General features: G+C 35.3%; 1 protein-coding gene across 5 annotated transcripts in view; it reads left to right on the top strand.

The window, feature by feature from the left end:
* Window positions 1-22224, top strand: part of LIN9 (lin-9 DREAM MuvB core complex component) — a 107893-nt gene that overhangs the window by 6000 nt on the left and 79669 nt on the right. For all 5 annotated transcript variants that reach the window (XM_082393291.1, XM_082393293.1, XM_082393292.1 and 2 more), the window contains 5 exons: window positions 1737-1769; window positions 3194-3288; window positions 4807-4911; window positions 15248-15381; window positions 16644-16769. In XM_082393291.1, coding sequence (XP_082249417.1) covers window positions 1737-1769; window positions 3194-3288; window positions 4807-4911; window positions 15248-15381; window positions 16644-16769 — 493 coding nt within the window. The remainder of the gene's footprint in view (window positions 1-1736; window positions 1770-3193; window positions 3289-4806; window positions 4912-15247; window positions 15382-16643; window positions 16770-22224) is intronic.

Raw genomic sequence — 22224 nt, 5'->3', positions numbered from 1 at the left:
CATTTTTAACAAGCCACTTACAAATCTGTCTTTTCTCAATGTAAGTAAAAGGCTAACCTTTCAAATAACATCACTACTGCCTGGTCTTAGATTATATTTTTTTAAACATAAACGGATGTCAGAGTAACTGAGATGAGAAATAGCTGGTTTTAAAATAAAACAAATTTAAAAATGAGGAATGACAAGAAATAATAATTTGACTATAGTAAAAGAAAAAAAGGTGCTCTAAACAGTGTTTTAAATTTAAAGAGGGAGATTTTGCTCATTAATAATTATGTGAATAGTTTCTATTTTGGAGCATAGAAAGGTTTTTTTCCCCTGTTAATTTATTTTCTTTTATTGAGATATAATTAACATAAAACATTGTATTAGTTTTAGGTGTACAGCATAATGATTTGACATTTGTATATATTGCAAAACAATTGCCACAGTAAGTTTAGTTACTTACTAACTACTAATCACCACACAGTTACATTTTACTAATCACCACAGAGTTACAATTTTTTTTTCTTGTGATGAAAACTTTTAAGATCTATTCTTTTAGCAACTTTCAAATATATAATACAGTATTGTTAACTATAGTTATCATGCTTTACATTACATCCCCAGAACTTATTTATCTTATAACTGGAAGTTTGTACCTTTTGACCCCCTTCACCTATTTTGCCTATCCACCCGCCCCTGCCTCTGACAGCCACCAATTTTTTCTCTGTATCTGTGAGTTTGGTGGGGGGTTTTTGTTTTATTAATTTAAAAAAATTTATTATTATTATTATTTTTTGGCCACGCCACGCAGCTTGTGGGATCTTGGTTCCCGACCAGGGTTTGAACCCAGGCCCTCGGCAGTGAAAGTGTGGAGTTCTAACCATTGGACTGCCAGGGAATTCCCTTTCATTGCTTTTTTTTAAGATGTCACATGTAAGTGAGAGAGATCATACTTTATTATTTTTCAAATGACTTGAACTTCTTTGCAGTATAGTTATCCAACTCTGAGATTTTCAATTTACTGCTCCCCCTCTCTCATGAAAACTTCTTTCCCTATCAATTCTCCTACTTCCCCTCACCTATAGATCCTATCCTTTATTTACACCAGAACCTGTAGCCCAGTGTTTCTCGAAATGGGCCTGAGGGGTACCTGCAACAGAATCCCCTGAGGGCCTTTATTAATCATACAGTTTCTGCATGTATGAGGAGCTTCCTGGTTATTCTAATATGCACTAATGTTTTAGTCAGTGAACCCCTCCAGCTCCCTAATCCAGCTTGGATCTTTAAGTGTTGCACATACCTGCATTCTAGACTTCCAAGGGACTTATTGTCTGCTATGACAGTCCCTGGATCATTTCCATTTTCTGTTTTCTCCACTCTATTACCACTTCTGATCTTTGCCTCAATAAATGTCAATTCCCTTTCTCTTTTCCTTCTGCAGCACACTTCTGGATGAGGATCCAAAATCACTTCTGTCCCTTCTCTTCCTCTTACCTCTCTTTCTACATTTTTCTCTCTTGGGAAGGTCTCCAGTTCTCACAACTTCAAACAAGACTCCCAAATACCTCCAGTTCTTCCTTACATTGTCTGAGTTTTGGTCAATAGCTTGAATTGTCTACTAGTTATTTCTAATTGCACATTCCACCGTCACTTCAACATTGCTAAAACTAAATGTATCACTTTTAACCCTAAACCAAGTTCTTTTTCTCTCACTTTGATTCTGAAGTAATACTGATTTGTTTTCATTGCAGGCTCTTCAGCGAAAGCCCTTGTCAGTTTAAAAGGTAAGAATCATAGCATGATTCTTTTAGGTATGACACAAACTAGGAATTTATTTCATTAAATTTATTTGGATATAGTATTTCTCTTTTCTAAGTTATGATTTATTATAGCTTTTAAATATTGGTTTTCACTGGTGATAATAAGTTCATATGGGGAATTGGCCCTTGGTTTTCTCCCCCTAGAATTATTGATTAAAGAAGTTTCTAACTAAACGTTCCAGACATTTCTTACTAGAGTTAAATCATTTATTAAACAACTGGGCTAAGCTGTATTTTTACATAATTGTTTGTTTTTTGAGAATCTTGTCTTCTAAGTAGTAATGCAAGTCTCTTGAAATAAAAGAATGATAGTATTTTTTTCTGAGAAAAAGTTAGACATGTTCCTTGGTCTTGCTGTTTCTTTGTGTAAGTACGTTAGACCTATCCTCTTAATATAATTTATTTTGAAATTTTACCTCTTGAGCAAGATTCTACTGGGTGAGTAAATTTGGAACCAATGTAGATCTTCTCAAAGATTCATTGGTACTTTCAGTTTTTAAAGCTACTGTATTATACTTTGGATTGGTGATCTGCCAAATTAAGTCCTTCTGGCTTGAGAACACTTATCTTCCAGGATTACCCTAATTTATTTGCCTAGCAGGATCAACCCCATCCCATCTCTTTTCTTTTGTACTTATTAAAATATATGTCTGAAAAAGTATTCCACTAATTTTTTTCTCCCAATATTAAAGCCATTTCTCTTTTTAAGAAAATACATAGAAGTGATATAAATTTTTTATAGAAAAATTAGAAAATGCTTTCAGGTAATTAGAAGGAAATAAAAATAACTATCTTGTGTATATTCATCACAGTTTTCTATATCTCTCTCTAAATAAACATATCCTTTTTGTAAACATTAAACTCACCTTCTTTATTTTCATAACACACTTAATTGGTTGCTTGATCGGATTTTTTCTGGTTGCATACACTCTGAAGACGTTTCTTTGAATTAAGGAAAAATAACCCACATATTTCATTTTTTTATATCAAGGGTTTTGCACATTGAAACAGAAATATGCTCTAAATTCAAGGTTAAAGGAGCTTTTCCCATTTTCCCTTGCCTGCTTTCAGTCAGATTGTACTGAGGTAGTTCTTGGCAAATAAGAATAGAGGAATTATTGAAAATCAAAATGAAATAAGCCACACATGTTTTAATATGAAAATGTAATACTTTCAAGTAGCATTGCCTTGTCAAATTATTTAGAGAGTTTGACAAAAAAATACAGAAAATTTTTTTTCATTTGTAATAAACTAAAATTATTGTGGTCAGTATATTTTTTCCATATTCGTAAATATTTCAGATATATTGCTGTTATTAAAAAGGCCATGTTTATAGTATGAAATCCTTTGAAGTAAACTTAAATATCATTAATAATTATTTATTACAGAGGGAAGCTTATCTAACACATGGACTGAAAAGTACAGCTCTTTACAAAAAACACCTGTTTGGAAAGGCAGGAATACAGGCTCTGCTGTGGAAATGGTAAGGAATTAGTTTTTCTTACTCTTTAGAATATGATAGCTAAATTGTCTGTATTATTGTCATGTGCACATTCTTAAAGCACTATAAAAATTTTCCAAGGGTTTTCCCCAACTCCAAGTATTTGTGTCATTAAGTGTCATTGAACAGTATTTGATCATATCTAGATAAATAATCTATAGCCTGTGATAATCTATTCATCATTAAGCATTTGTTAAGTAATTGTAGTTTCTTTAAATAGACAAACCCAAAAACTCCAACAACCCGAAATCTTACTTTTAATAGATTTTTAATAATTTAATAGATTTTTTTCAATAAAAAGATTGTACCTGGCTCTGGTCCCTACAAAAAGATATATAAATAAGTGGTAGGATACTGAAATCTTGTGTAAGTCAAGCATAAATGCATTTAGGGGTGGGAAGTAGAGATGAGCATATAATTGGCGTGACTAACAATTTTCGGGGCCTCTCTTCCTCCCCTGCCCAGCCAGGTAGCCAGGAAATTTTAGGGGTCAATCATGAAACAAGCCTGGAGCTAGGTTAGACAGTAGCTGTCAGTAGCCTGGGCAGGTGGCCACAGTGAGTGTACAGGACTCTCCACGCTGTTATCATTTCTGTCACCATCACTCTCTTCCTCCTCTCTGCCCATGGTCAGAGGAAGGGAGCAGGGTAGAAGGAACTTCCTGTCAGGGCTCTGCAGTGTTGAGACTCTCAGTGGGTTTAATTTCACTGGTCCATACCTCTATCCTTGACCCAGTTGGATGCTTCCCATATGTTGCTAGCCCGCTGCACCTGCTTCAGTTCTAAGTAGGCATGGAACTGTCTTGAATGGTGGGAGAAGGATTTGAAAAATGATGTGGGTGCTATTGGGATATTATTTCTGTTGTTCTTCCCTATTAAGCCTCTGAACCTAGGATGGACTGTAAAATTTTTCATATTATAAATCCTTAAGTGTGTGATATACTTTGGATACTTAAAATTTTTTAGTTCTACATGCACTTATCAAGTATCTGTTATAGGTATCTTGTATTTTTATTTGCAAATGGAAATTTGTCAACAGTTTTTGACAGCAGATCTAGTATAATATTATATACATTTAGATTTACTCTCTAAAGTGATCTAATAACTTTGTCCCAACCCAGCCCTATCCAATAGACCTATCAGGTGAAACACCCAACTGGTTGGTATTAATCCAAGCGCCAACATAATGAGAACTAGAATTTCCAGAGCTTAATTTTCCTATCTTCAACATTCAAGACTGCCAGTGTACTATACGAAGAAGACTTGGGTTCTAGTTTTAATTAACAGCTAGGTGTTTCATTTCTAAACAAATTACGTACATATGTATCTTTCTACTTTCTAAAATCTGAAGTTATTTGTGTGCTTTTTATTACCCATTCTTCATCCTTCAATACTGCTGATAATTCAGAGTTAGCTGTATTTTCCAAGTATAGAATTGTGTTTTGGAACAAAAATGGCAGGTGTTTGGCCTTTTCATTAAATAAAAAAATTTCTATCATAGCCTTTCAGAAATTCAAAACGAAGTCGGCTCTTTTCTGATGAAGATGACAGACAAATAAATACACGGTCACCTAAAAGAAATCAGAGGGTGGCAATGGTTCCACAGGTATGTGTGTGCTAAAATTTTGTTTCATTGAACGGAAGTGAGCAATCGCTCAGTATAATAAAGTTTATATTTATTGTTCTATGACATTTTGAGTAACAGGTTCTTTAAATCAGTATTTCAGCTCAGCTCCTGTTTTAGTTACCTAAAAAAGGACATTATTTTATTGATGGGCTTTAAGCCAGTGTAGAAAGCCAGTCCTCAGTCTTACAAATGCACACTCTTTTTTTTTTTTTTGGCCGCACCACAAGGCATGTGGGATTTTAGTTCCCCAGGGATTGAACCAGGATTTTGTGCCCCCTGCAGTGGAAGCACGGAGTCCTAACCACTGGACCACCAGGGAAGTCCCATGCACACCCTTTTTTTTAAGCATGGAGATAGTGGACATTCAGCAAATGGATTTGGCAAATTGGAATCAGCTTGGCGTTTGCATGGAAATCAGAGGGGAAAACTCATTTTACTTTGTCATTGAGTGAAGTATGTTGAAGACTTCCTTTATCCAAAAGAGGAAAATATAGAGCATGAAATCATATCTCCTTTTTCATTTTTGGCACATCTTTTAAAGAAAAATTATAATGGACATGTAAGAATCAAAGGAATGAATGAAAATTAGATAAGGAAATATTAACTTTAAGAATACAATAATTTTCTCCTATGAAATGTATAACTTTTGATATAGTTATTCCCTACTTCCCATTCTTTTTTTTTCAAAAGTGTTATAACATTTTCCAGTAGGATGTATCACAGTAGAGGTAATTTTCTCAACCAAGGATTTGGCATCAAATTAATTAAAGGTATTACCAGCAATGTGCCCTACCAAAAAAACCCACAAAAAACCAAAGAACTTTTACATACCTTTATAATCATTTCAAATAGTAAAATATGTTCGTTCTCTGTAAAATGAGCAAAAATATATGAACTTTTTAACATCAGGGACAAGTATGCATAAGCATCTAAAATTCAATTTAAAAATTTGACCCAGTTGAAACTAATACACAGTGTGCATTGCTTGGCTCAGTAGATGTCAGATACAAGATTGAATGAATACAAGAATAGTCAACAACTATTTCTTGTATTGATTTTAGAAGAGCTGTGTTATTAGGATAATTTGGATCCTTTAACTCTGTTTAGATTTTTTAAATTTCCAGAGGTGTGGATTTTTTTTTCAGTTCTTTTTTTTCCCTCCAACTATTTACTAGGAAAATTTTCAAACATACAGAAAACTCTGGTCTTTGTGACTATGAAACTATCCTGCCCTAAGTCTATCCAAAGCCCTCCTTCCCAGGCGCATATCATTCCTTCTGGGACTATTTCACAAAGGCCTTTCTACTTGTGAGCAATACAGAACAAATATAACATAGGACAGACATGATATGAGACTTCTTTAACTATGTGAAAAAATTTTATATCCTCTGAGTTTTCTCTTTTCTAGTCTTAACATGCCTAGTTCTTTCAGTCTTCATTTACATGATATGTGTTGTTCCCTTACTTTCCTAGTCACAGCCTCAAATCTGGTGTATTCTATCTGTGTGTTTGTTTAAAGAGCACTATTCAGAGCTGGAAAATTATTAAAAACCAACGTTTATTCAGTACTTAGTATGTGCCAGATCCTGTTCTAAGCACTTCATATGTATTACTTTGATTTAATCTTCAAACCCCCCATGAGTTAGGTTACTATTATCTTATTTCCCATTTTCAGGTGAGAAAACAGACACAGAGAAGTATCTTTTTTTTTTTTTTTTAATTTATTTATTTTTGGCTGCACTGGGTCTTCGTTGCTGTGTGCGGGCTTTCTCTAGTTGCGGCGAGCGGGGGCTACTCTTCGTTGCAGTGCGCAGGCTTCTCACTGTGGTGGCTTCTGTTGTGGCAGAGCGTGGGCTCTAGGCCCGCGGGCTTCAGTAGTTGTAGCACGTGGGCTCAGTAGTTGTGGCTCTCGGGCTCTAGAGCACAGGCTCAGTAGTCGTGGTGCACGGACTTAGTTGCTCCGCGGCATGTGGGATCTTCCCGGGCCAGGCCTCGAACCCATGTCACCTGCATTGGCAGGTGGATTCTTAACCACTGCGCCACCAGGGAAGTCCACAGAGAAGTATCTTGTTCAAGATCACAAAGCTAATAAGTGAAAGCCGATGCTAAATGGCAGGCAGCCTGTCTTCACAGCTCTACTTTTTTTATTGTAGCTTTATTGAGATACAGTTAATATAGCATACAATTTACCTATTTAAAGCATACAATTCAGTCATTTTAATATATGCACAGAGGTGTGCAACTATCACCACAACCAATTTTAGGACATTTTCATCGTCTCAAAAAAAATCAGTAGCAGTCACTCTCCATTTTCCATTTGTTGAATAAACCCTTAGAAGTGTAATTGCTACAAGGGTATTTACACTTAAACTTTGGAAGATACTACCTAATAATCTATTTATAAAAGTTGTAATAATTTATATTTCCACTAACAGATTGAATATATTTCCTCATACTCAACAGAGAAATCTTTAATACAGTTTTGTATGCAATGAGCCACCAATACCCTATTTTAGAATTTGGGTCAATAACTCAGTAGAAATAAAAATAGCACTCTTTCTGATAATAATACTTTATAATAATTTGATTATTATTTATGCTAAATAACTCATGACATATAATTTTTTTTTACATTAAAAAGTTAATTTTCTAAGTACAATGTGGTATCCTGAATTGGATTCTGGGACAGAAAAAGGACATTAATGGAAAAACTGGAGAAATCCAAATGAAGTCTGTGGTTTAGTTAATAGTATTATACGAATGTTAATTTCTTAGTTTTGACAGACCATGGTTTTATAAGATGTTAACATTAGGGAAAGCTGGATGAAGGGCATATGGAACCTCTGTATTATCCTTGCAACTTTTCTATAAATCTACAATTTTTCCTGAGTAAAGTTTTATACTAAAAAATAAAAAGTTAATTTTGACCTTCACCTACCCTCCAGATCTGCTTCCCTCTTCCACTGGTAACCAACCACTGTAGTTTGATTATCCTTTTAGATCTTTTTAATACTTCTAAACCTTTATATATGTATTCATAGAAAATATATGGTATTGTTTTGTGTATGTAGTTTTAAAATTACATTTATAGTATTATTTTCATGATACTGTATCAGGCATCATTCTGTAATTTATTTTTTCACTCAAAAGTGGTTTTTTTTGTTTTGTTTTGGTTTGGTTTGTTTGTTCTTTTGGGTTTTTTTGCCTCATGGCTTGCAGGGGTCTTAGTTTCCTGACCAGGGATCAAACCCGGGCCCCCTGCAGTGGAATCAAAAGTCTGTTTTTGAAATCTGGCCATGCTGACTGATTTAGTTAGACAGGCTTCAATATTTCATTTCTTTTTACTGTTTTGTAGTAGTCAATCTTATACCATAATTTATTTATAAATTCTCCGATTTTATGGGCATTCAAGTGGTTTCTAAGTTTTCATTATTACAAACAATGCTGTAGTGAACATCCCAAACATACTTGTATAAATTTGCAAGTGTTTATCTAGGGCAGATGGCTAAAATGTGGAATTGCTGGATCACAGGATATGCACATTTAAAGTTTTTAAAGTAGTGCCAAATTGTTCTCCAAAGAAATTGCACTGGCTTATACTTTCAACCAGTAATATATCACAGTGCCTATTTTACCTAATGCTTGTTAACTCAGTGTATAACCAAACATCTAGATTTTTGCTAATCTCATAACAGCATCTCACTTGTTTTAGTTGGCATGTCATTTATGAGTGACGGTGAGATACTTTTCATATATGTTTACAAACTTTCTTTCCTTAGCTCTAAACTGTTTGTCTTTCTCCTGTTTTTTATTAGATTGTTGGTCATTTTCTTATTAGTTTGTAAGAATTTTATATATATTAAGAATATTAGGGGCTTCCCTGGTGGCGCAGTGGTTGAGAGTCTGCCTGCCAATGCAGGGCACACGGGTTCGAGCCCTGGTCTGGGAAGATCCCACATGCCACGGAGTAGCTAGGCCCGTGAGCCACAATTACTGAGCCTGCGCGTCTGGAGCCTGTGCTCCGCAACAAGAGAGGCCGCGACAGTGAGAGGCCCGCGCACTGCGATGAAGAGTGGCCCCCGCTTGCCACAACTAGAGAAAACCCTCGCACAGAGACGAAGACCCAACACAGCCAAAAATAAATAAATAAATAAAAACAAAGTAAACAATGCGTTAAAAAAAAAAAAAAAAGAATATTAGCCCTTTGGCTGTTCATACTGGTTATAATTTTTTTCACAGTTTGTAGTTTGTCTTTTGCTTTGTTTCTATATTTTTCACCATAGAGGACTGAAAAAATTCTAAGGGTCAGATATAGCTCTGTTTCCTTTTAATGACTTTTTGATTTTATGATTAGAAAGACCTTCCCTAGTCTAACATTTATAGTTTTAGAATTCTCTCTATATTTCTTATTTCATTTTTTAAAAAAATGTTTAAATCTTCAATCCATCTGGAATTTATTTTGCAGTAAGGAATGAGGTAAGACTGCAACCGAATTTTTTTCCTAGAGGACTACTTAGTTGTCCTGGGTAACATTTACTGAACAATCCATCTTTTATACATTGGTTTATAATGCTGCTGCATGACAAGCTATGTTCATGTATATATTTGGGATTATTTCTAGACTTTTTTTTTTTTTAAAGAATTCAAATGTGGAAGACCAAGTTACTTTCTTTTTATTCTTTAATTTGTTGTTTGTTTTCTTATAGCTGCGTTGGGTCTTCGTTGCTGCATGCAGGCTTTTTCTAGTTGTGGCGAGTGGGGGCTACTCTTCGTTTTGGTGTGTGGGCTTCTCATTGCGGTGGCTTGTTGCAGAGCACGGGCTTCAGTAGTTGTGGTACTTGGGCCCTAGAGTGCGAGGGCTTCAGTAGTTGCGGCGCGTGGGCTCAGTAGTTGTGGCATGGGCTTAGTTGCTCTGTGGCATGTGGGATCTTCCCGGACCAGGGATCGAACCCATGTTCCCTGCATTGGCAGGTGGATTCTTAACCACTGCGCCACCAGGGAAACCCCTATTTCTAGACTTTCTGTCTCTTTATATCTAACATGTCTCTACATGTGCTTATGTCAACTTTTTTTTTTTTAATTTATTTTTTGGCCGCGTTGGGTCTTCGTTGCTGCACATGGGCTTTCTCTAGTTGTGGTGAGCGGGGGCTACTCTTCGTGGCGGCACGTGGGCTTCTCATTGTGGTAGCTTCTCTTGTTGCGGAGCACGGGCTCTAGGGCACACGGGCTTCAGTAGTTGTGGCACACAGGCTCAGTAGTTGTGGCTCATGGGCTCTAGAGCACAGGTTCAATAGTTGTGGTGCACGGGCTTAGTTGCTCTGTGGCATGTGGGATCTTCCCGGACCAGGGATTGAACCCATGTCCCCTGCATTGGCAGGAGGATTCTTAACCACTGCGCCACCAGGGAAGTCCCTCAAATTGTTTTAATGTGACTTTATATTGTGTTTTAATCTCTGATATAACATTATTACTTATCCTTTTTTAAGATTTTCTTAAGTATACTTGCACATTTATTTTTCCATATGAACTTTAGAATCAACTTGACTAGGAAAAAAATTCTGTTGGGATTTTCATTGATGTTGAACTAATATTATAAATTAATTTTGGGGTTATGACGTGTAACATTGGTACTACCCATCCAAGAACTGGTTGTAGTTCTACTTATTCAAGCCTTAATACCCCTTAGTAGACTTTAAAATTTTTTTCCATGTCAATCTTGCACATTTCTTAGGTATATTCCTAGGTGTTTAATACTTTTTGTTCTTGTTGTTTTTGTTGTCATAAACAGGATATTTCTTCTGTTTGATTGTCTAATTTGTTCTCATTGATATATAGAAAAGATAATGATTTAGTTATTTATTTATCTATCTATTTATTTATTTATTTTTGGCTGCATTGGGTCTTCGTTGCTGCCGGGCTTTCTCTAGTGGCAGCGAGCAGGGGCTACTCTGTGTTGTGGTGTGCAGGCTTCTCATTGCAGTGGCTTCTCTTGTTGTGGAGCATGGGCTCTAGGTGCGCAGGTTTCAGTAGTTGTGACACTCGGGCTCAGTAGTTGTGGCTCACGGGCTCTAGAGCGCAGGCTCAGTAGTTGTGGTGCACTGGCATAGTTGCTCTGCGGCATGTGGAATCTTCCTGGAGCAGGGTTCGAACCCGTGTCGCCTACATTGGCAGGTGGATTCTTAACCACTGCACCACCAGGGACGTCCCGATAATGTTTTTTTTTTTTTTCAGTTTATTTTCCATTATATTGAAAACTTAAAGTACCGTTGTAGCATCTCTTGTCATCATCAGTGGAAACAAGCCCTTTGATGTACTCTTGCAGGGAGTATACATGACTAATATCCCTTTTGAGGCAGTTTATCTCCTCTTTTGCCTCTTCAGGATCTGGGCTTTAGGGGTTCTGTGGGGCTGATATTTGTGTAATGACCTTGATATTTCCTGTGTCCTTGGGCCTCTGGTCAGTCTCCTTCAGGCATTGATAATTTGATTTCGTGGCTGTAGGTAGGAGGCCTCAGTTCCTTGCCACATGGATCTCTCCTTAGGGCTGCTTGAGTGTCCTCATGACATGGCAGCTGGCTTACCCCAGGATGAATGATCTGGCACAAGGTGGCCATCCCTGGTTTCACATCAACATGATCTCAGGCACAAACCTCCTTGTTTTTCCGTTTTGTCTTTAAGTTACTTGTTGAAACAACTGGCCCGCGGTCCCAAGGACTGTGGCAGCTTCGGCTGGTGGGGCCCCTCCAGAGCCGGCAGCCTCAGTGAGTCTGCCCTCCCCTCGGGCTCTGGGGCAGTTCAGTTGATAATGATTTTTTTTAAATAGAGATTTTTGTATAACAACTTTGTTTTCTCCCACTTTATTAATTTCTCTTATTCCTTTTAATGGTTATAGTTGATTTTCTTGAGTTTTCTGGGGGAGTCATATCACCTGCAAATAATGGTAATTTTGTCTTCTCCTTTACAATTTTATTCCTTTTGTTTAATTGGCTAATTCCATCAAAGCAGTGTCAAAAATAGGGGTATAATCAACATCTTTGTCATATTCCTCACTTTAATGAGAATGTTTTTAGAATTTTAACATTGAATATGATACTGACCTTTCTTTTTTAAAAAATTAATTAATTAATTAATTTATTTTATTTTTGGCTGCGTTGGGTCTTCGTTGCTGCACGCAGGCTTTCTCTAGTTGTGGCAAGCAGTGGCTACTCTTCTTTGCAGTGTGCAGGCTTCTTATTGTGGTGGCTTCTCTTGTTGTGGAGCATGGGCTCTAGGCGCACGGGCTTCAGTAGTTGTGGCACGTGGGCTAAGTAGTTGTGGTTCGTGGGCTCTAGAGTGCAGGCTCAGTAGTTGTGGCGCATGGGCTTAGTTGCTCCGTGGCATGTGGGATCTTCCCGGGCCAGGGCTTGAACCCTTGAACCCTTGAACCTTTGAACCCTTGTCCCCTGCATTAGCAGGCGGATTCTTAACCACTGTGCCACCAGGGAAGTCTGATACTGACATTTCGATTGGAATGGGGAGAAATGTGTTTTGAAGGTTAAAGTGTTCATCTGTTTTTATTTTCTTGGTCAGTATTGCTAAAGGTTTGTCAATTTTGTTGATTTTTTTCAAAGAACTTTTGGTTTTATTGATTTTACTCTATTGGTTTTCTATTTTTTCTTTCTATTATTTATGCTCTAATTTTTATTATTTTCTTCCTCTGTTTGCTTTGAGTTTTCTTCTTTCTCTAGTTTCTTAAGGTGGAAGGATAAGTTATTTATTTGAAATTTTTCCTTTTTTAAATATAAGCATTTACCCAATGAATTAAATTTCCCTTCAAGTACTTCTTTAGCTGTATCATTTAACTTTTGGTATATCATGTTTTTTTAGTCATTTTGTCTACTTTTATTCCATTAAGAGTTTTTTTTTTAATAGATATTGAATTTTATCAAGTGTTTTTAGCATCAGTGGAGGTGATCATATGATTTTTATTGTTTGATTTATTAATAATGGCAGATTACATTAATAGTTTTCTAATACTGGCCCATCCTTGTATTCTTGACATGAATGAATTCCACTTGGTTGTGTTGTATTCTTTTGATGTTCTGATGGTGTTTTTTAAGCTTTTTAAAAAAGGAAATGTAATTGACATATAATATTATATTGAGGTATACATGATGATTTCAATATCTGTATATATTGTGAAATGATCATCACAGTAAGTCTACTATAGTTAACATCCATTACCATAGTTACAAAAATATTTTTCTTGTAATGAGAACTTTAAAAATTTATTCTCATAGCAACTTTCAGGTATACAGTATGGTATTGTCACCATTCTGTACATTACATCCTCATGACTTATTTATTTTATAACTGGAGGTTTGTATCTTTTGACCTTTTTTTATCCATTTCATTTGCCCCCCTACCCCTGTCTTCGGCAACCACCAGTCTGTTCTCTGTACCTACTGAGTTGGGTTTTTTGTGGGGAGGGAGGTAATGTTTTTTTAGGTCACACATATAAGTAAAATTATATGGTGTTTGTCTTTCTCTGTCTGACTTATTTCACTTAGCATAATGTCCTCAAGGCCTATCCATGTTGTCAAAAATGGCAAGATTTCCTTCTTTTTTATGGCTGAATAATATTCCATATATATATATATACACACACCACATTTTCTTCATTCATTTGTCAGTGGATGCATAGGTTGTTTCCATGTCTTGGCTATTGTAAATAATACTGCAACAAACATGGGGCTGCATGTATCTTTTGGAGATAGTTCATTTCCTTTCGATAAACACCCAGAGTTAGAATTGCTGGATTATGTGGTACTTCTGTTTTTAATTTTTTGAGGAACCTCCATACTGTTTTGCATACTGGCTGCACCGATTTACATTTCCAACAACAGTTCACAGGGTTCTCTTTTCTCCACATGCTCTCCAACACTTGTTATTTCTTGGCTTTTTGATAATAGCCATTCTAACAGGTGTGAGGTTATATCTCACTGTGCCATTTGTCTGATGATTAGTGATGTTGAGCACCTTTTCATGTACCTGTTAGCCATTTGTGTCTTCTTTGGGAAAATGTCTATTCAGTGTCTCTGTCCATTTTTTAATCAGGTTGTCTTTTTGTTGTTGAGTTCTATGAGTTTCTTACATACTTTGGGTATTAATTTCTTATCAGATATATGATTTGCAAACATTTTCTCTCATTCTGTAGGCTGCCTTTTCATTTTGTTGATTGTTTCTTTTGCGGTGCAGAAGCTTTTTAGTTTGATATAGTCCCACTTGTTGATTGTTGCTTCTGTTGCCTTTGCTTTTGGTGTCATCTCCAAAAAATCATTGCCAAGACCAGTGTCAAGGAGATTTTTCCCTATGTTTTCTTCTAGGAATTTTATGGTTTCAAGTCTTACATGTATGACTTTAATCCATTTTGAGTAAATTTTTATGAGTGGTGTAAGACAGGAAGCCCATTTTATTCTTTTGCATGTGAAAACCATTTCCCAACACCATTTATCAAAGAGACTGTCTTTTCCTCATTGAGTATTCTTGGTTACCTTGTCAAATATCAGTTGACCATATATGCATGTATTTATTTCTGGGCTCAATTCTGTTCCATTGCTCTAATGTGTCTGTTTTTATGCTAGTCCCATCGTGTTTTGATTACTGTAGCTTTGTAATATAGTTTATAATCAGGGAGCACGATGCCTCCAGCTTTGTTCTTTTTTCTCAAGATTACTTTGGCTATTCAGGTTTTCTTGTAGTTTCATAACAGTTTTAGTATTGCTTGTTCTATTTCTGTGAAAAATGCCATTGAAATTTTAATAGGGATTGCATTGAATCTGTAGATTGCTTTGGGTATTATGGACATTTTAACAATACTCTTCCAATCCATGAGTACAAAACATCTTTCCAAACATTTCTAAAGTTCATACAAATGAGTGATATTTTCTGCAGGTTCTTTCTCTCGCTCTCACTCTGTCTCTCACAATAGTGTCAGAGTCCTTACTGGTCTTTTCTGGCCCAAGAGCTCTAGAAATATTTTTCACAAGTATCTTCTTCTGCATACCTAAATTGAAATTACACTGTAGTGCAAACATGGCGGGGGCAAATATTTCACCCTCCTTGTCAAAATATGTTATGAAATTGGAGGCTTTAACTTTGTAAGAAATAATCAGAATGTATATTTGTTAAATAATAACAAAAAATTTCATTTTGTATATTGTTGAATCTTTTTGAGTACCTACCATAATCTGCCTTTTTACGAATGTATTCACTGTTATATATGTTCATTTTTACTTAATGGAACTGTAATTAATCTCTTTTTTTTATTGTACAGAAATTTACAGCAACAATGTCAACACCAGATAAGAAGGCCTCACAGAAGATTGGTTTTCGATTACGTAACTTACTCAAGCTTCCCAAAGCACATAAGTGGTGCATATATGAGTGGTTCTACTCAAATATAGATAAGTATGTATCGTGGCTCATATCACAAGTATCATTTGAACCAAAAGTTTAAGATTTTCAAATGTTAAAAGCCTCAACCTTTTCTAGAGGTCTATTTTGATTCTATTTTTTTCCTGAATTTCTTTTTCTATTCCTCATTCTAGTTTGATCCATTTCCGTTTTTCATAGTTTTCTTCCCTCCTCCCCCTTTTGGGGAAGAAGTTGTTGTATGTTTTTCTGAAAAATCAAATGAAAGTATAATCTCCATATTATAATTTACAAAGACTATGGAGTGGAGATACCCTAAAAACAAAGCACCATTATTTGCAGTGAATGGGACTTGTTTTATAAATCTTGAGATTTTAAATGCTAGTATAATAGAGAAACAGTTATTAATGGTAAAAGTGATTCAGGAAGATTTTTAGGAGTCTTTCTATTTGGGGGATGATATTCATGCATTTTAGTTATACGTAAATGTTTAAGTAGAACATAGTAAGAGATTTGGGTGAAATCCAATTATTCAACAACAGAATTTATTGAGGAAAAATTCTGATTTCTCATCCACCACAATCTAATCTTATCTAATCCATACCAGTCAGTGGTGCTTGCTTTGCTGACTGCTTATCTTTATTACCTTTCTCTGCTTTCACCAGTTGCCTACTCTGAACCTTGTGAATCTCATGAACATTCATATTTAAGCCCAAGACATTCATATGTCATTGCTGAGACTGGTTCCTGGTTTCCCAAACTCATGAATAAAATTGTTTTATTTTTGTCCACAAATTTTTTCGTAGGCTTAAGAGAGCTCTCAGGGTGTCCTAGTATGATCCGAGTTCTCAATTTCCCTAGAACTAATCTAACCCTCTGGAGTCCCCCAGTTTTCTAAAACTGATTTACCCTCAAAGAGAACTCCCTGGTGATGGTATTACTTTTGGGACAAAGATACTTTGTAGCTACATTGTTTATCCTCACCAGATATAATGGTAATGCCAAGATAGCCTCTGGAAGGATAGACTCCTATAGGAAATTTTTAATAAAAATCAGTGTCTTTTGGAATCTCAAGCACAGACAGTGTTTCTTGAGTAACTTTTACACATTATTTGTTTCGTAAATGCAAAGGATTTAGTTTAATTTTAACACTTGGAATTTGTGTCTGTTTTGGGTAGAAGTGAAGGTTTGGCATCTTGTGATTAATATGTTGAAAATTGGAATGCATATTTTGAATTTTATGGCTCTTAAGTAACACCTTGTATATTAACCATTAAAATACCATTTCTGTTTTACAGACCACTTTTTGAAGGCGACAATGACTTCTGTGTGTGTCTAAAGGAATCTTTTCCTAATTTGAAAACAAGAAAGTTAACAAGAGTAGAATGGGGAAAAATCAGGCGGCTTATGGGGAAACCACGGAGGTAAAAATAACGTTTTTATTTAAAATAAAATTAATAAATTAGTTGGTAGTATCATTACCATATTGACTTTTTCATCTTCAAAAGGACTAGTACCAAAACACAACTTTCCAGAATAGTTATATGTTAAATATATCCTACTGACCAACATTAATGTAGGTGCTTTTTATACTTAGGCATCTTATAATTAAATGCACAATTTCATTTTTGTTCAGGTCACAGGCTTTGAACATAATTTTGTTATATTATCTATGCTCCACTATGTTCCAAAAAATATTTAAGAATGCACTAAAAGTCATTTAATGAAGCTATAAGGTTATGCGTACATTGTTATTACCTTTTGTAAAACTCTTTTTATCACCTCAAGAGCCTTTCCACAAATGCCTGTTTTACTTTATATAAAAACAAATCAAGTGAATATATCCAATATGTTACTTCCTGAGAATTACTTTTTGTGTTAAACTGCTTTTCCTTTTCTAGTGTTATCTTGCTTTCTTAACACATCAGAAAACCTTATATTACTTTTGAGTGAAATTTTGCAATATACTAGATCATTAGTCTCATGTCTGTCAGCCTAGTAAAAGCATGTGTAAGACTTTTTCAGTTTAAATGGTGGGGAAATTCAGAGAAGACTTGGAATTATAAAGTGACTTGGACAAGTAGGTATGGAATTTAGTTTTCATGATTTCTGTAGATGGTAATGAAATTCAAAGAGAACTTTTCATTGAGCTGGTAATATTTTATTTTATCCCTTGTATTGAAAGATGACATTGCTGCTGATGTTTTAAATATTTCCCTCATTTATAAGAACAAATCAAAATGTGATATGTTAGTGTGTTTCATATAGGTAATTTATGGTCTTTGGTAATTACTTTAGGCCATTTGGGTGCTTTTTGCTGTGACTTTACATGTTTGAGTAAATTAAGCCACACTGTTTCTAATTATTGTCAGAATGAGAGTCCCTCCTTATTTTATTGTTTAGTTATAATTCTGCAGTTTGTTTGTCATCATAATATTTCTCTTATTAATTTATCCTCTCTTATGTTACCATAACATTGTTGAATTTTATAGTCCTTTACTTCATCAAGGTAAATTAATAGTTGAAATGAAGTCTTTATTTTCAACAAAAGTTTATAGTTTTTCTTTTCTCTGAGGAGGTTGAGGTACACTACAAATTATTGATACAATATACTTTTCCAAATATCCTAAAAAAAAGTAAAATAAAATACCAAGAAGGAGCTTAACAGGAAATGTGCAGGATACAAATGAGGAAATGGGAAGACATAGATGATCTTGGATTAGGATACTCAGCATTCTAAAATCAGTCCCAATAAAAATATCAGGATGCCCCCTTTTTTTTTATTTTAAACTAGATCAACTAATTCTAAAATTCGCATATAAGAGGAGAAATCAAACAGGAAGATCCAGGAAAATTCTGAAGAAGCAAAGTAATAAAGGGAGACTATGTAGTATCATACATACATATGTAGTACGTATTATCACCTATTAAAATAGATATAATGTGATCATAATCAAAGTGGTGTTGTAGTGGTACATGCATAGAAAGATGAATTGAAAAGGAGAGAAAGCCCATGAAACTAACACAACATTGTAAATCAACTATACTCCAATAAAATTAAAACTAAAAAAAAAAGAGAGAAAGTCCGGATAGAATCAAAGATGTCTACAGGAATTTAATACATGATAACGGTGGTTGCATCTCAAGCACATAGGGGAGAGAGGGGTTAAGTTACTTATTTAATGGATACTGAGACCACTCTGAAGCAATCTAAGAAAACACAAGTTGGTTTCATACCTCATACCTTAGACCAGGAAAGATTTGAAAAGGATCAGAGATTCACATTTTTAAAATGAAACAGTAAAACCACTAGGGGAACCTGTAGGAGAGTTTTGCTTAATCTTGAATTGAAGAAGATCTTTCTAACAGGCCCCAAAGCTAGGAACCATAAAAGAAAATATCAATAAATTTGACTGCATAAAAATAAAAACATTTTGCATTGCCCCTTACAAAAAATCCATAAACAAAGTCAAAAGACAATAACAGAAATATTTATAATTCTTATCACAGACAAAGGACTAATTTCCAAATATATGAAGAACTATGTATGAATCAATAAAAAAAAGTCAAATAACCTATAATAAAAGTGTCTGTTTATATGACAGTACATGAGAAAGGAAAAAGAAATGGCTCTTCTGAACAGATGAAAACAGTTCAGTCTTACTCATAGTGAGAAATATAAAATAAAATATACAATCAGAATACTGTTTTTTAACTATCAGATCAATGGAGTTCATAAAGTTTTAATATGTTGGGTTGGCAATGGTGTGGTGAAAAAGTCACTATTGGTGGTGAGAGATTAAATTTATATAACCTCTGTGGAGGGCAATTTGGTAATATCTGTCAAATTTACAAATTTCCATACCCTGTAACCTAGTACTTCTGCGAATTTACATCACAGAAATACTTGTACATGGGTAAAATGACATGTACAGTATTATTTGTAGAAGCAAAAGATTGGCAAAAACCTAAGTGTCCATAAATAGAGGAATGATTAATTAAAGTATGGTACCTCAAAATAGTAGAAAACTCTGAAATCATTTAACTTAAAATCAGAGGAAGTTGGACTTCCCTGGAGGTCCAGGGGTTAAGACCCTGTGCTTCCACTGCAGCGGTCGCGCGTTCAATCCCTAGTCGGGGAACCAGCATCCCTCATGCTGTGTGGTGTGGCCAAAAAAAAAAACACCAAAAAACAGGAAATTTCTAATGTACTGATACAGAAGTTATTGCTGAGATACTTTAAGAAAGCAAAATACACAACAGAGCATATTGTAGCTATTTGGGGAAAATAAGAAGGGAACATAAGCATTTTTTGCCTGTGTATTCCTAAAGTATCAATGAAGGACATGTAGAAAACTCACAGTCATGATCCGATGGAAGACAGGAAACCGAGGGACAGAGGTATTAGAGTTTCCAGTGCCTTTTGAACCTTTTAAATTAGAAGCCTATGAATGTATTAACTATGCAAAAATACTATTTAAATAAAATTTGATTGCTGAAAGTGTATATTATATCCAGAATGTATGAAGAACTCTGAAAATACGGTATTAAGAATCAAACGGGAATTCCCTGGTGGTCCAGTGATTAGGGCTCCATGCTTCCACTGCAGGGGGCACGGGTTTGATCCCTGGTTGGGGAACTAGAATCCTCATGCTGCACTGCACAGCTGAAAAAAAGAAAAAGAAACAGCCCATTTAACAAATTGGCAAAAGATTCGAACAGAGGATTCACCAATGATGTAAGAATATCAAATAAACCAATGAGAGGATATTCAACATAATTAGTCATTAGAAAAACGCAAATTAAAACCACAGATTTTCTAGTTGAAAATTTATTAGACTAAGCATACCACATGTTGGTGAGGCTGTGGGGAAACTTGAACTCTTATACACCGCTGATGGGAATATAAAATTGTATAACCACTTTGAAAAAACTGTTTGGCAGTTCCTTTCTTTCTTTTTTAGAAGACTTAATTTTTTAAAAGTCGTTTTAGGTTTACAACAAAATTGAGAGGAAGATACAGAGATTTCCGGCTTACTGCCCCCCCACATACATAACCTCGTCCGCTATCAGTGTCCTCTAGCAGAGTGGTACATCTGTGACAGCTGATGAGCCTGCACCAACACGTCATAACCACCCAAAGTCCATAGTTTACATTAGAGTTCACTCTTGGTATTGTACCTTCTGTGGGTTTTGACAAATGTTTAGTGACTTATCTACCATTATTATATTTTACAGAGTAGTTTCACTGCCCTAAAAATCCTCTGTGTTCTACCAATTCACCCCTCTCCCTATCCCCACAACTGCTGGCAACCACTGATATTTTTATTGTCTTCATAGCTTTGCATTTTCCAGAATGTCATATATTGGGATCACACAGAATGTAACCTTTTCAGATTGGCTTCTTTCACTTGGTAATATGCATTCAGGTTCCTCCATGTCTTTTCGTGGTTTGATAGCTCATTCTTTTTGGTGCTGAATAATACTCCATTCTCTGGATGTACCAGTTTGTTTATTCATTTACCTACTGAAGAACGTCCTAGTTGATTCCAAGTTTTAGCAATTATGAATAAAGATTCTGTAAACGTCTATGCAGATTTTTGTGTGGACATAAGTTTTCAACTCATTTGAGTAAAAACCAAGGAGCATGATTGTTGGATTTTATGGTAAGAGTATATTTAGTTTTGTAAGAAACTACCAAACTGTCTTCCATTTTGCATTCCCACTAGAAATGAATGAATTCCTGTTGTTCCACATCCTCACCAGCATTTGAAGTTGTCCGTGTTCCAGATTTTAGCAATTTAATAAGTGTGTAGTGATATCTCGTTTAATTTGCATTTCCCTGGTGGCATATAGTGTGGAGCATCCTTTCATACGCTTATTTGCTAATTGTATATCTTCTTTGGTGATATTTGGATTCTTTGATTTCTTAAAGCGTTAAACACACATTGACCGTATGACCCAGCCCTTCCACTACTTTAATCAAGAGAAATGAAAGCATATGTTTGTACAGAAGCCCACACACAGATGATCATATCAACTTTGTCGTAATAGCCAAAACCTGGAAATAACCCATAAGTCCACTAACAGGTGAATGGATAAACAAATGATGATATATCCATAGAATAAGATGTGTCACAATAAAAAGTAATGAACCACTGATACATACACCAATATGGACAAATCTTAGAATAATTATGCTGAATGAAAGAAGCCTGAAGAAAGAGTATATACTAGATGATTCCATTTATATAAAACTTTAGAAGATAGAAACTTTAATACAGAAAGCAACTTAGTGATTGCTTGAGAAGTAGGAGTATAGAAATGGGAGGAAGCAAAGGAGGGATAGTAAAGTGGCACAAGGAAACTTTGGGGGGTGATTGATGTTCATTATCTTGACTGTAGTGATATGGATGTATATTTCGTGGCCTGAAAGCTTTGTTTAAATACCTTTGGTTCATCCTAGAATTTGAAAATAGAAATAAGAGAGGCCCTAAAGATAAGAGTATATTCGGTATTCATACTTCAAGACAGGAAATATGATTAAAAGTTTACACGGTGGAAAGTCTCATCTTTAATTCCTGTACAGATAGGCTCACTGGGTCACAGGGAAAATATCATGTTCTTTTGAGTAGAGTATTGAAACTGAACGTTGTTCTTAAGAGGAGACCTGGGATCCAGGTGCAGTTTTGTCAAAGGATGGTGAACAAATCCTCCTGCTTTGTAGGAAGGAATAATCTAGACTTATGTATCTTTCAGTCTTGCAAGGTCCTGTTCTTTAAAAGACAAAGATAATTTACTTTGAAGAGAAAATTATTATTGCTAAGAACCCATTTTTAAATATAGTACTTGAAAGAATGAGAAGAATAAAGGGAGTAG

Source organism: Balaenoptera borealis (assembly GCF_965194805.1).
Source record: "Balaenoptera borealis genome assembly, chromosome: 1".
Lineage (NCBI taxonomy): Eukaryota > Metazoa > Chordata > Mammalia > Artiodactyla > Balaenopteridae > Balaenoptera > Balaenoptera borealis.
The sequence above is the reverse complement of the archived record's forward strand: the minus strand, read 5'-3'. Positions and strand labels throughout refer to the sequence as shown.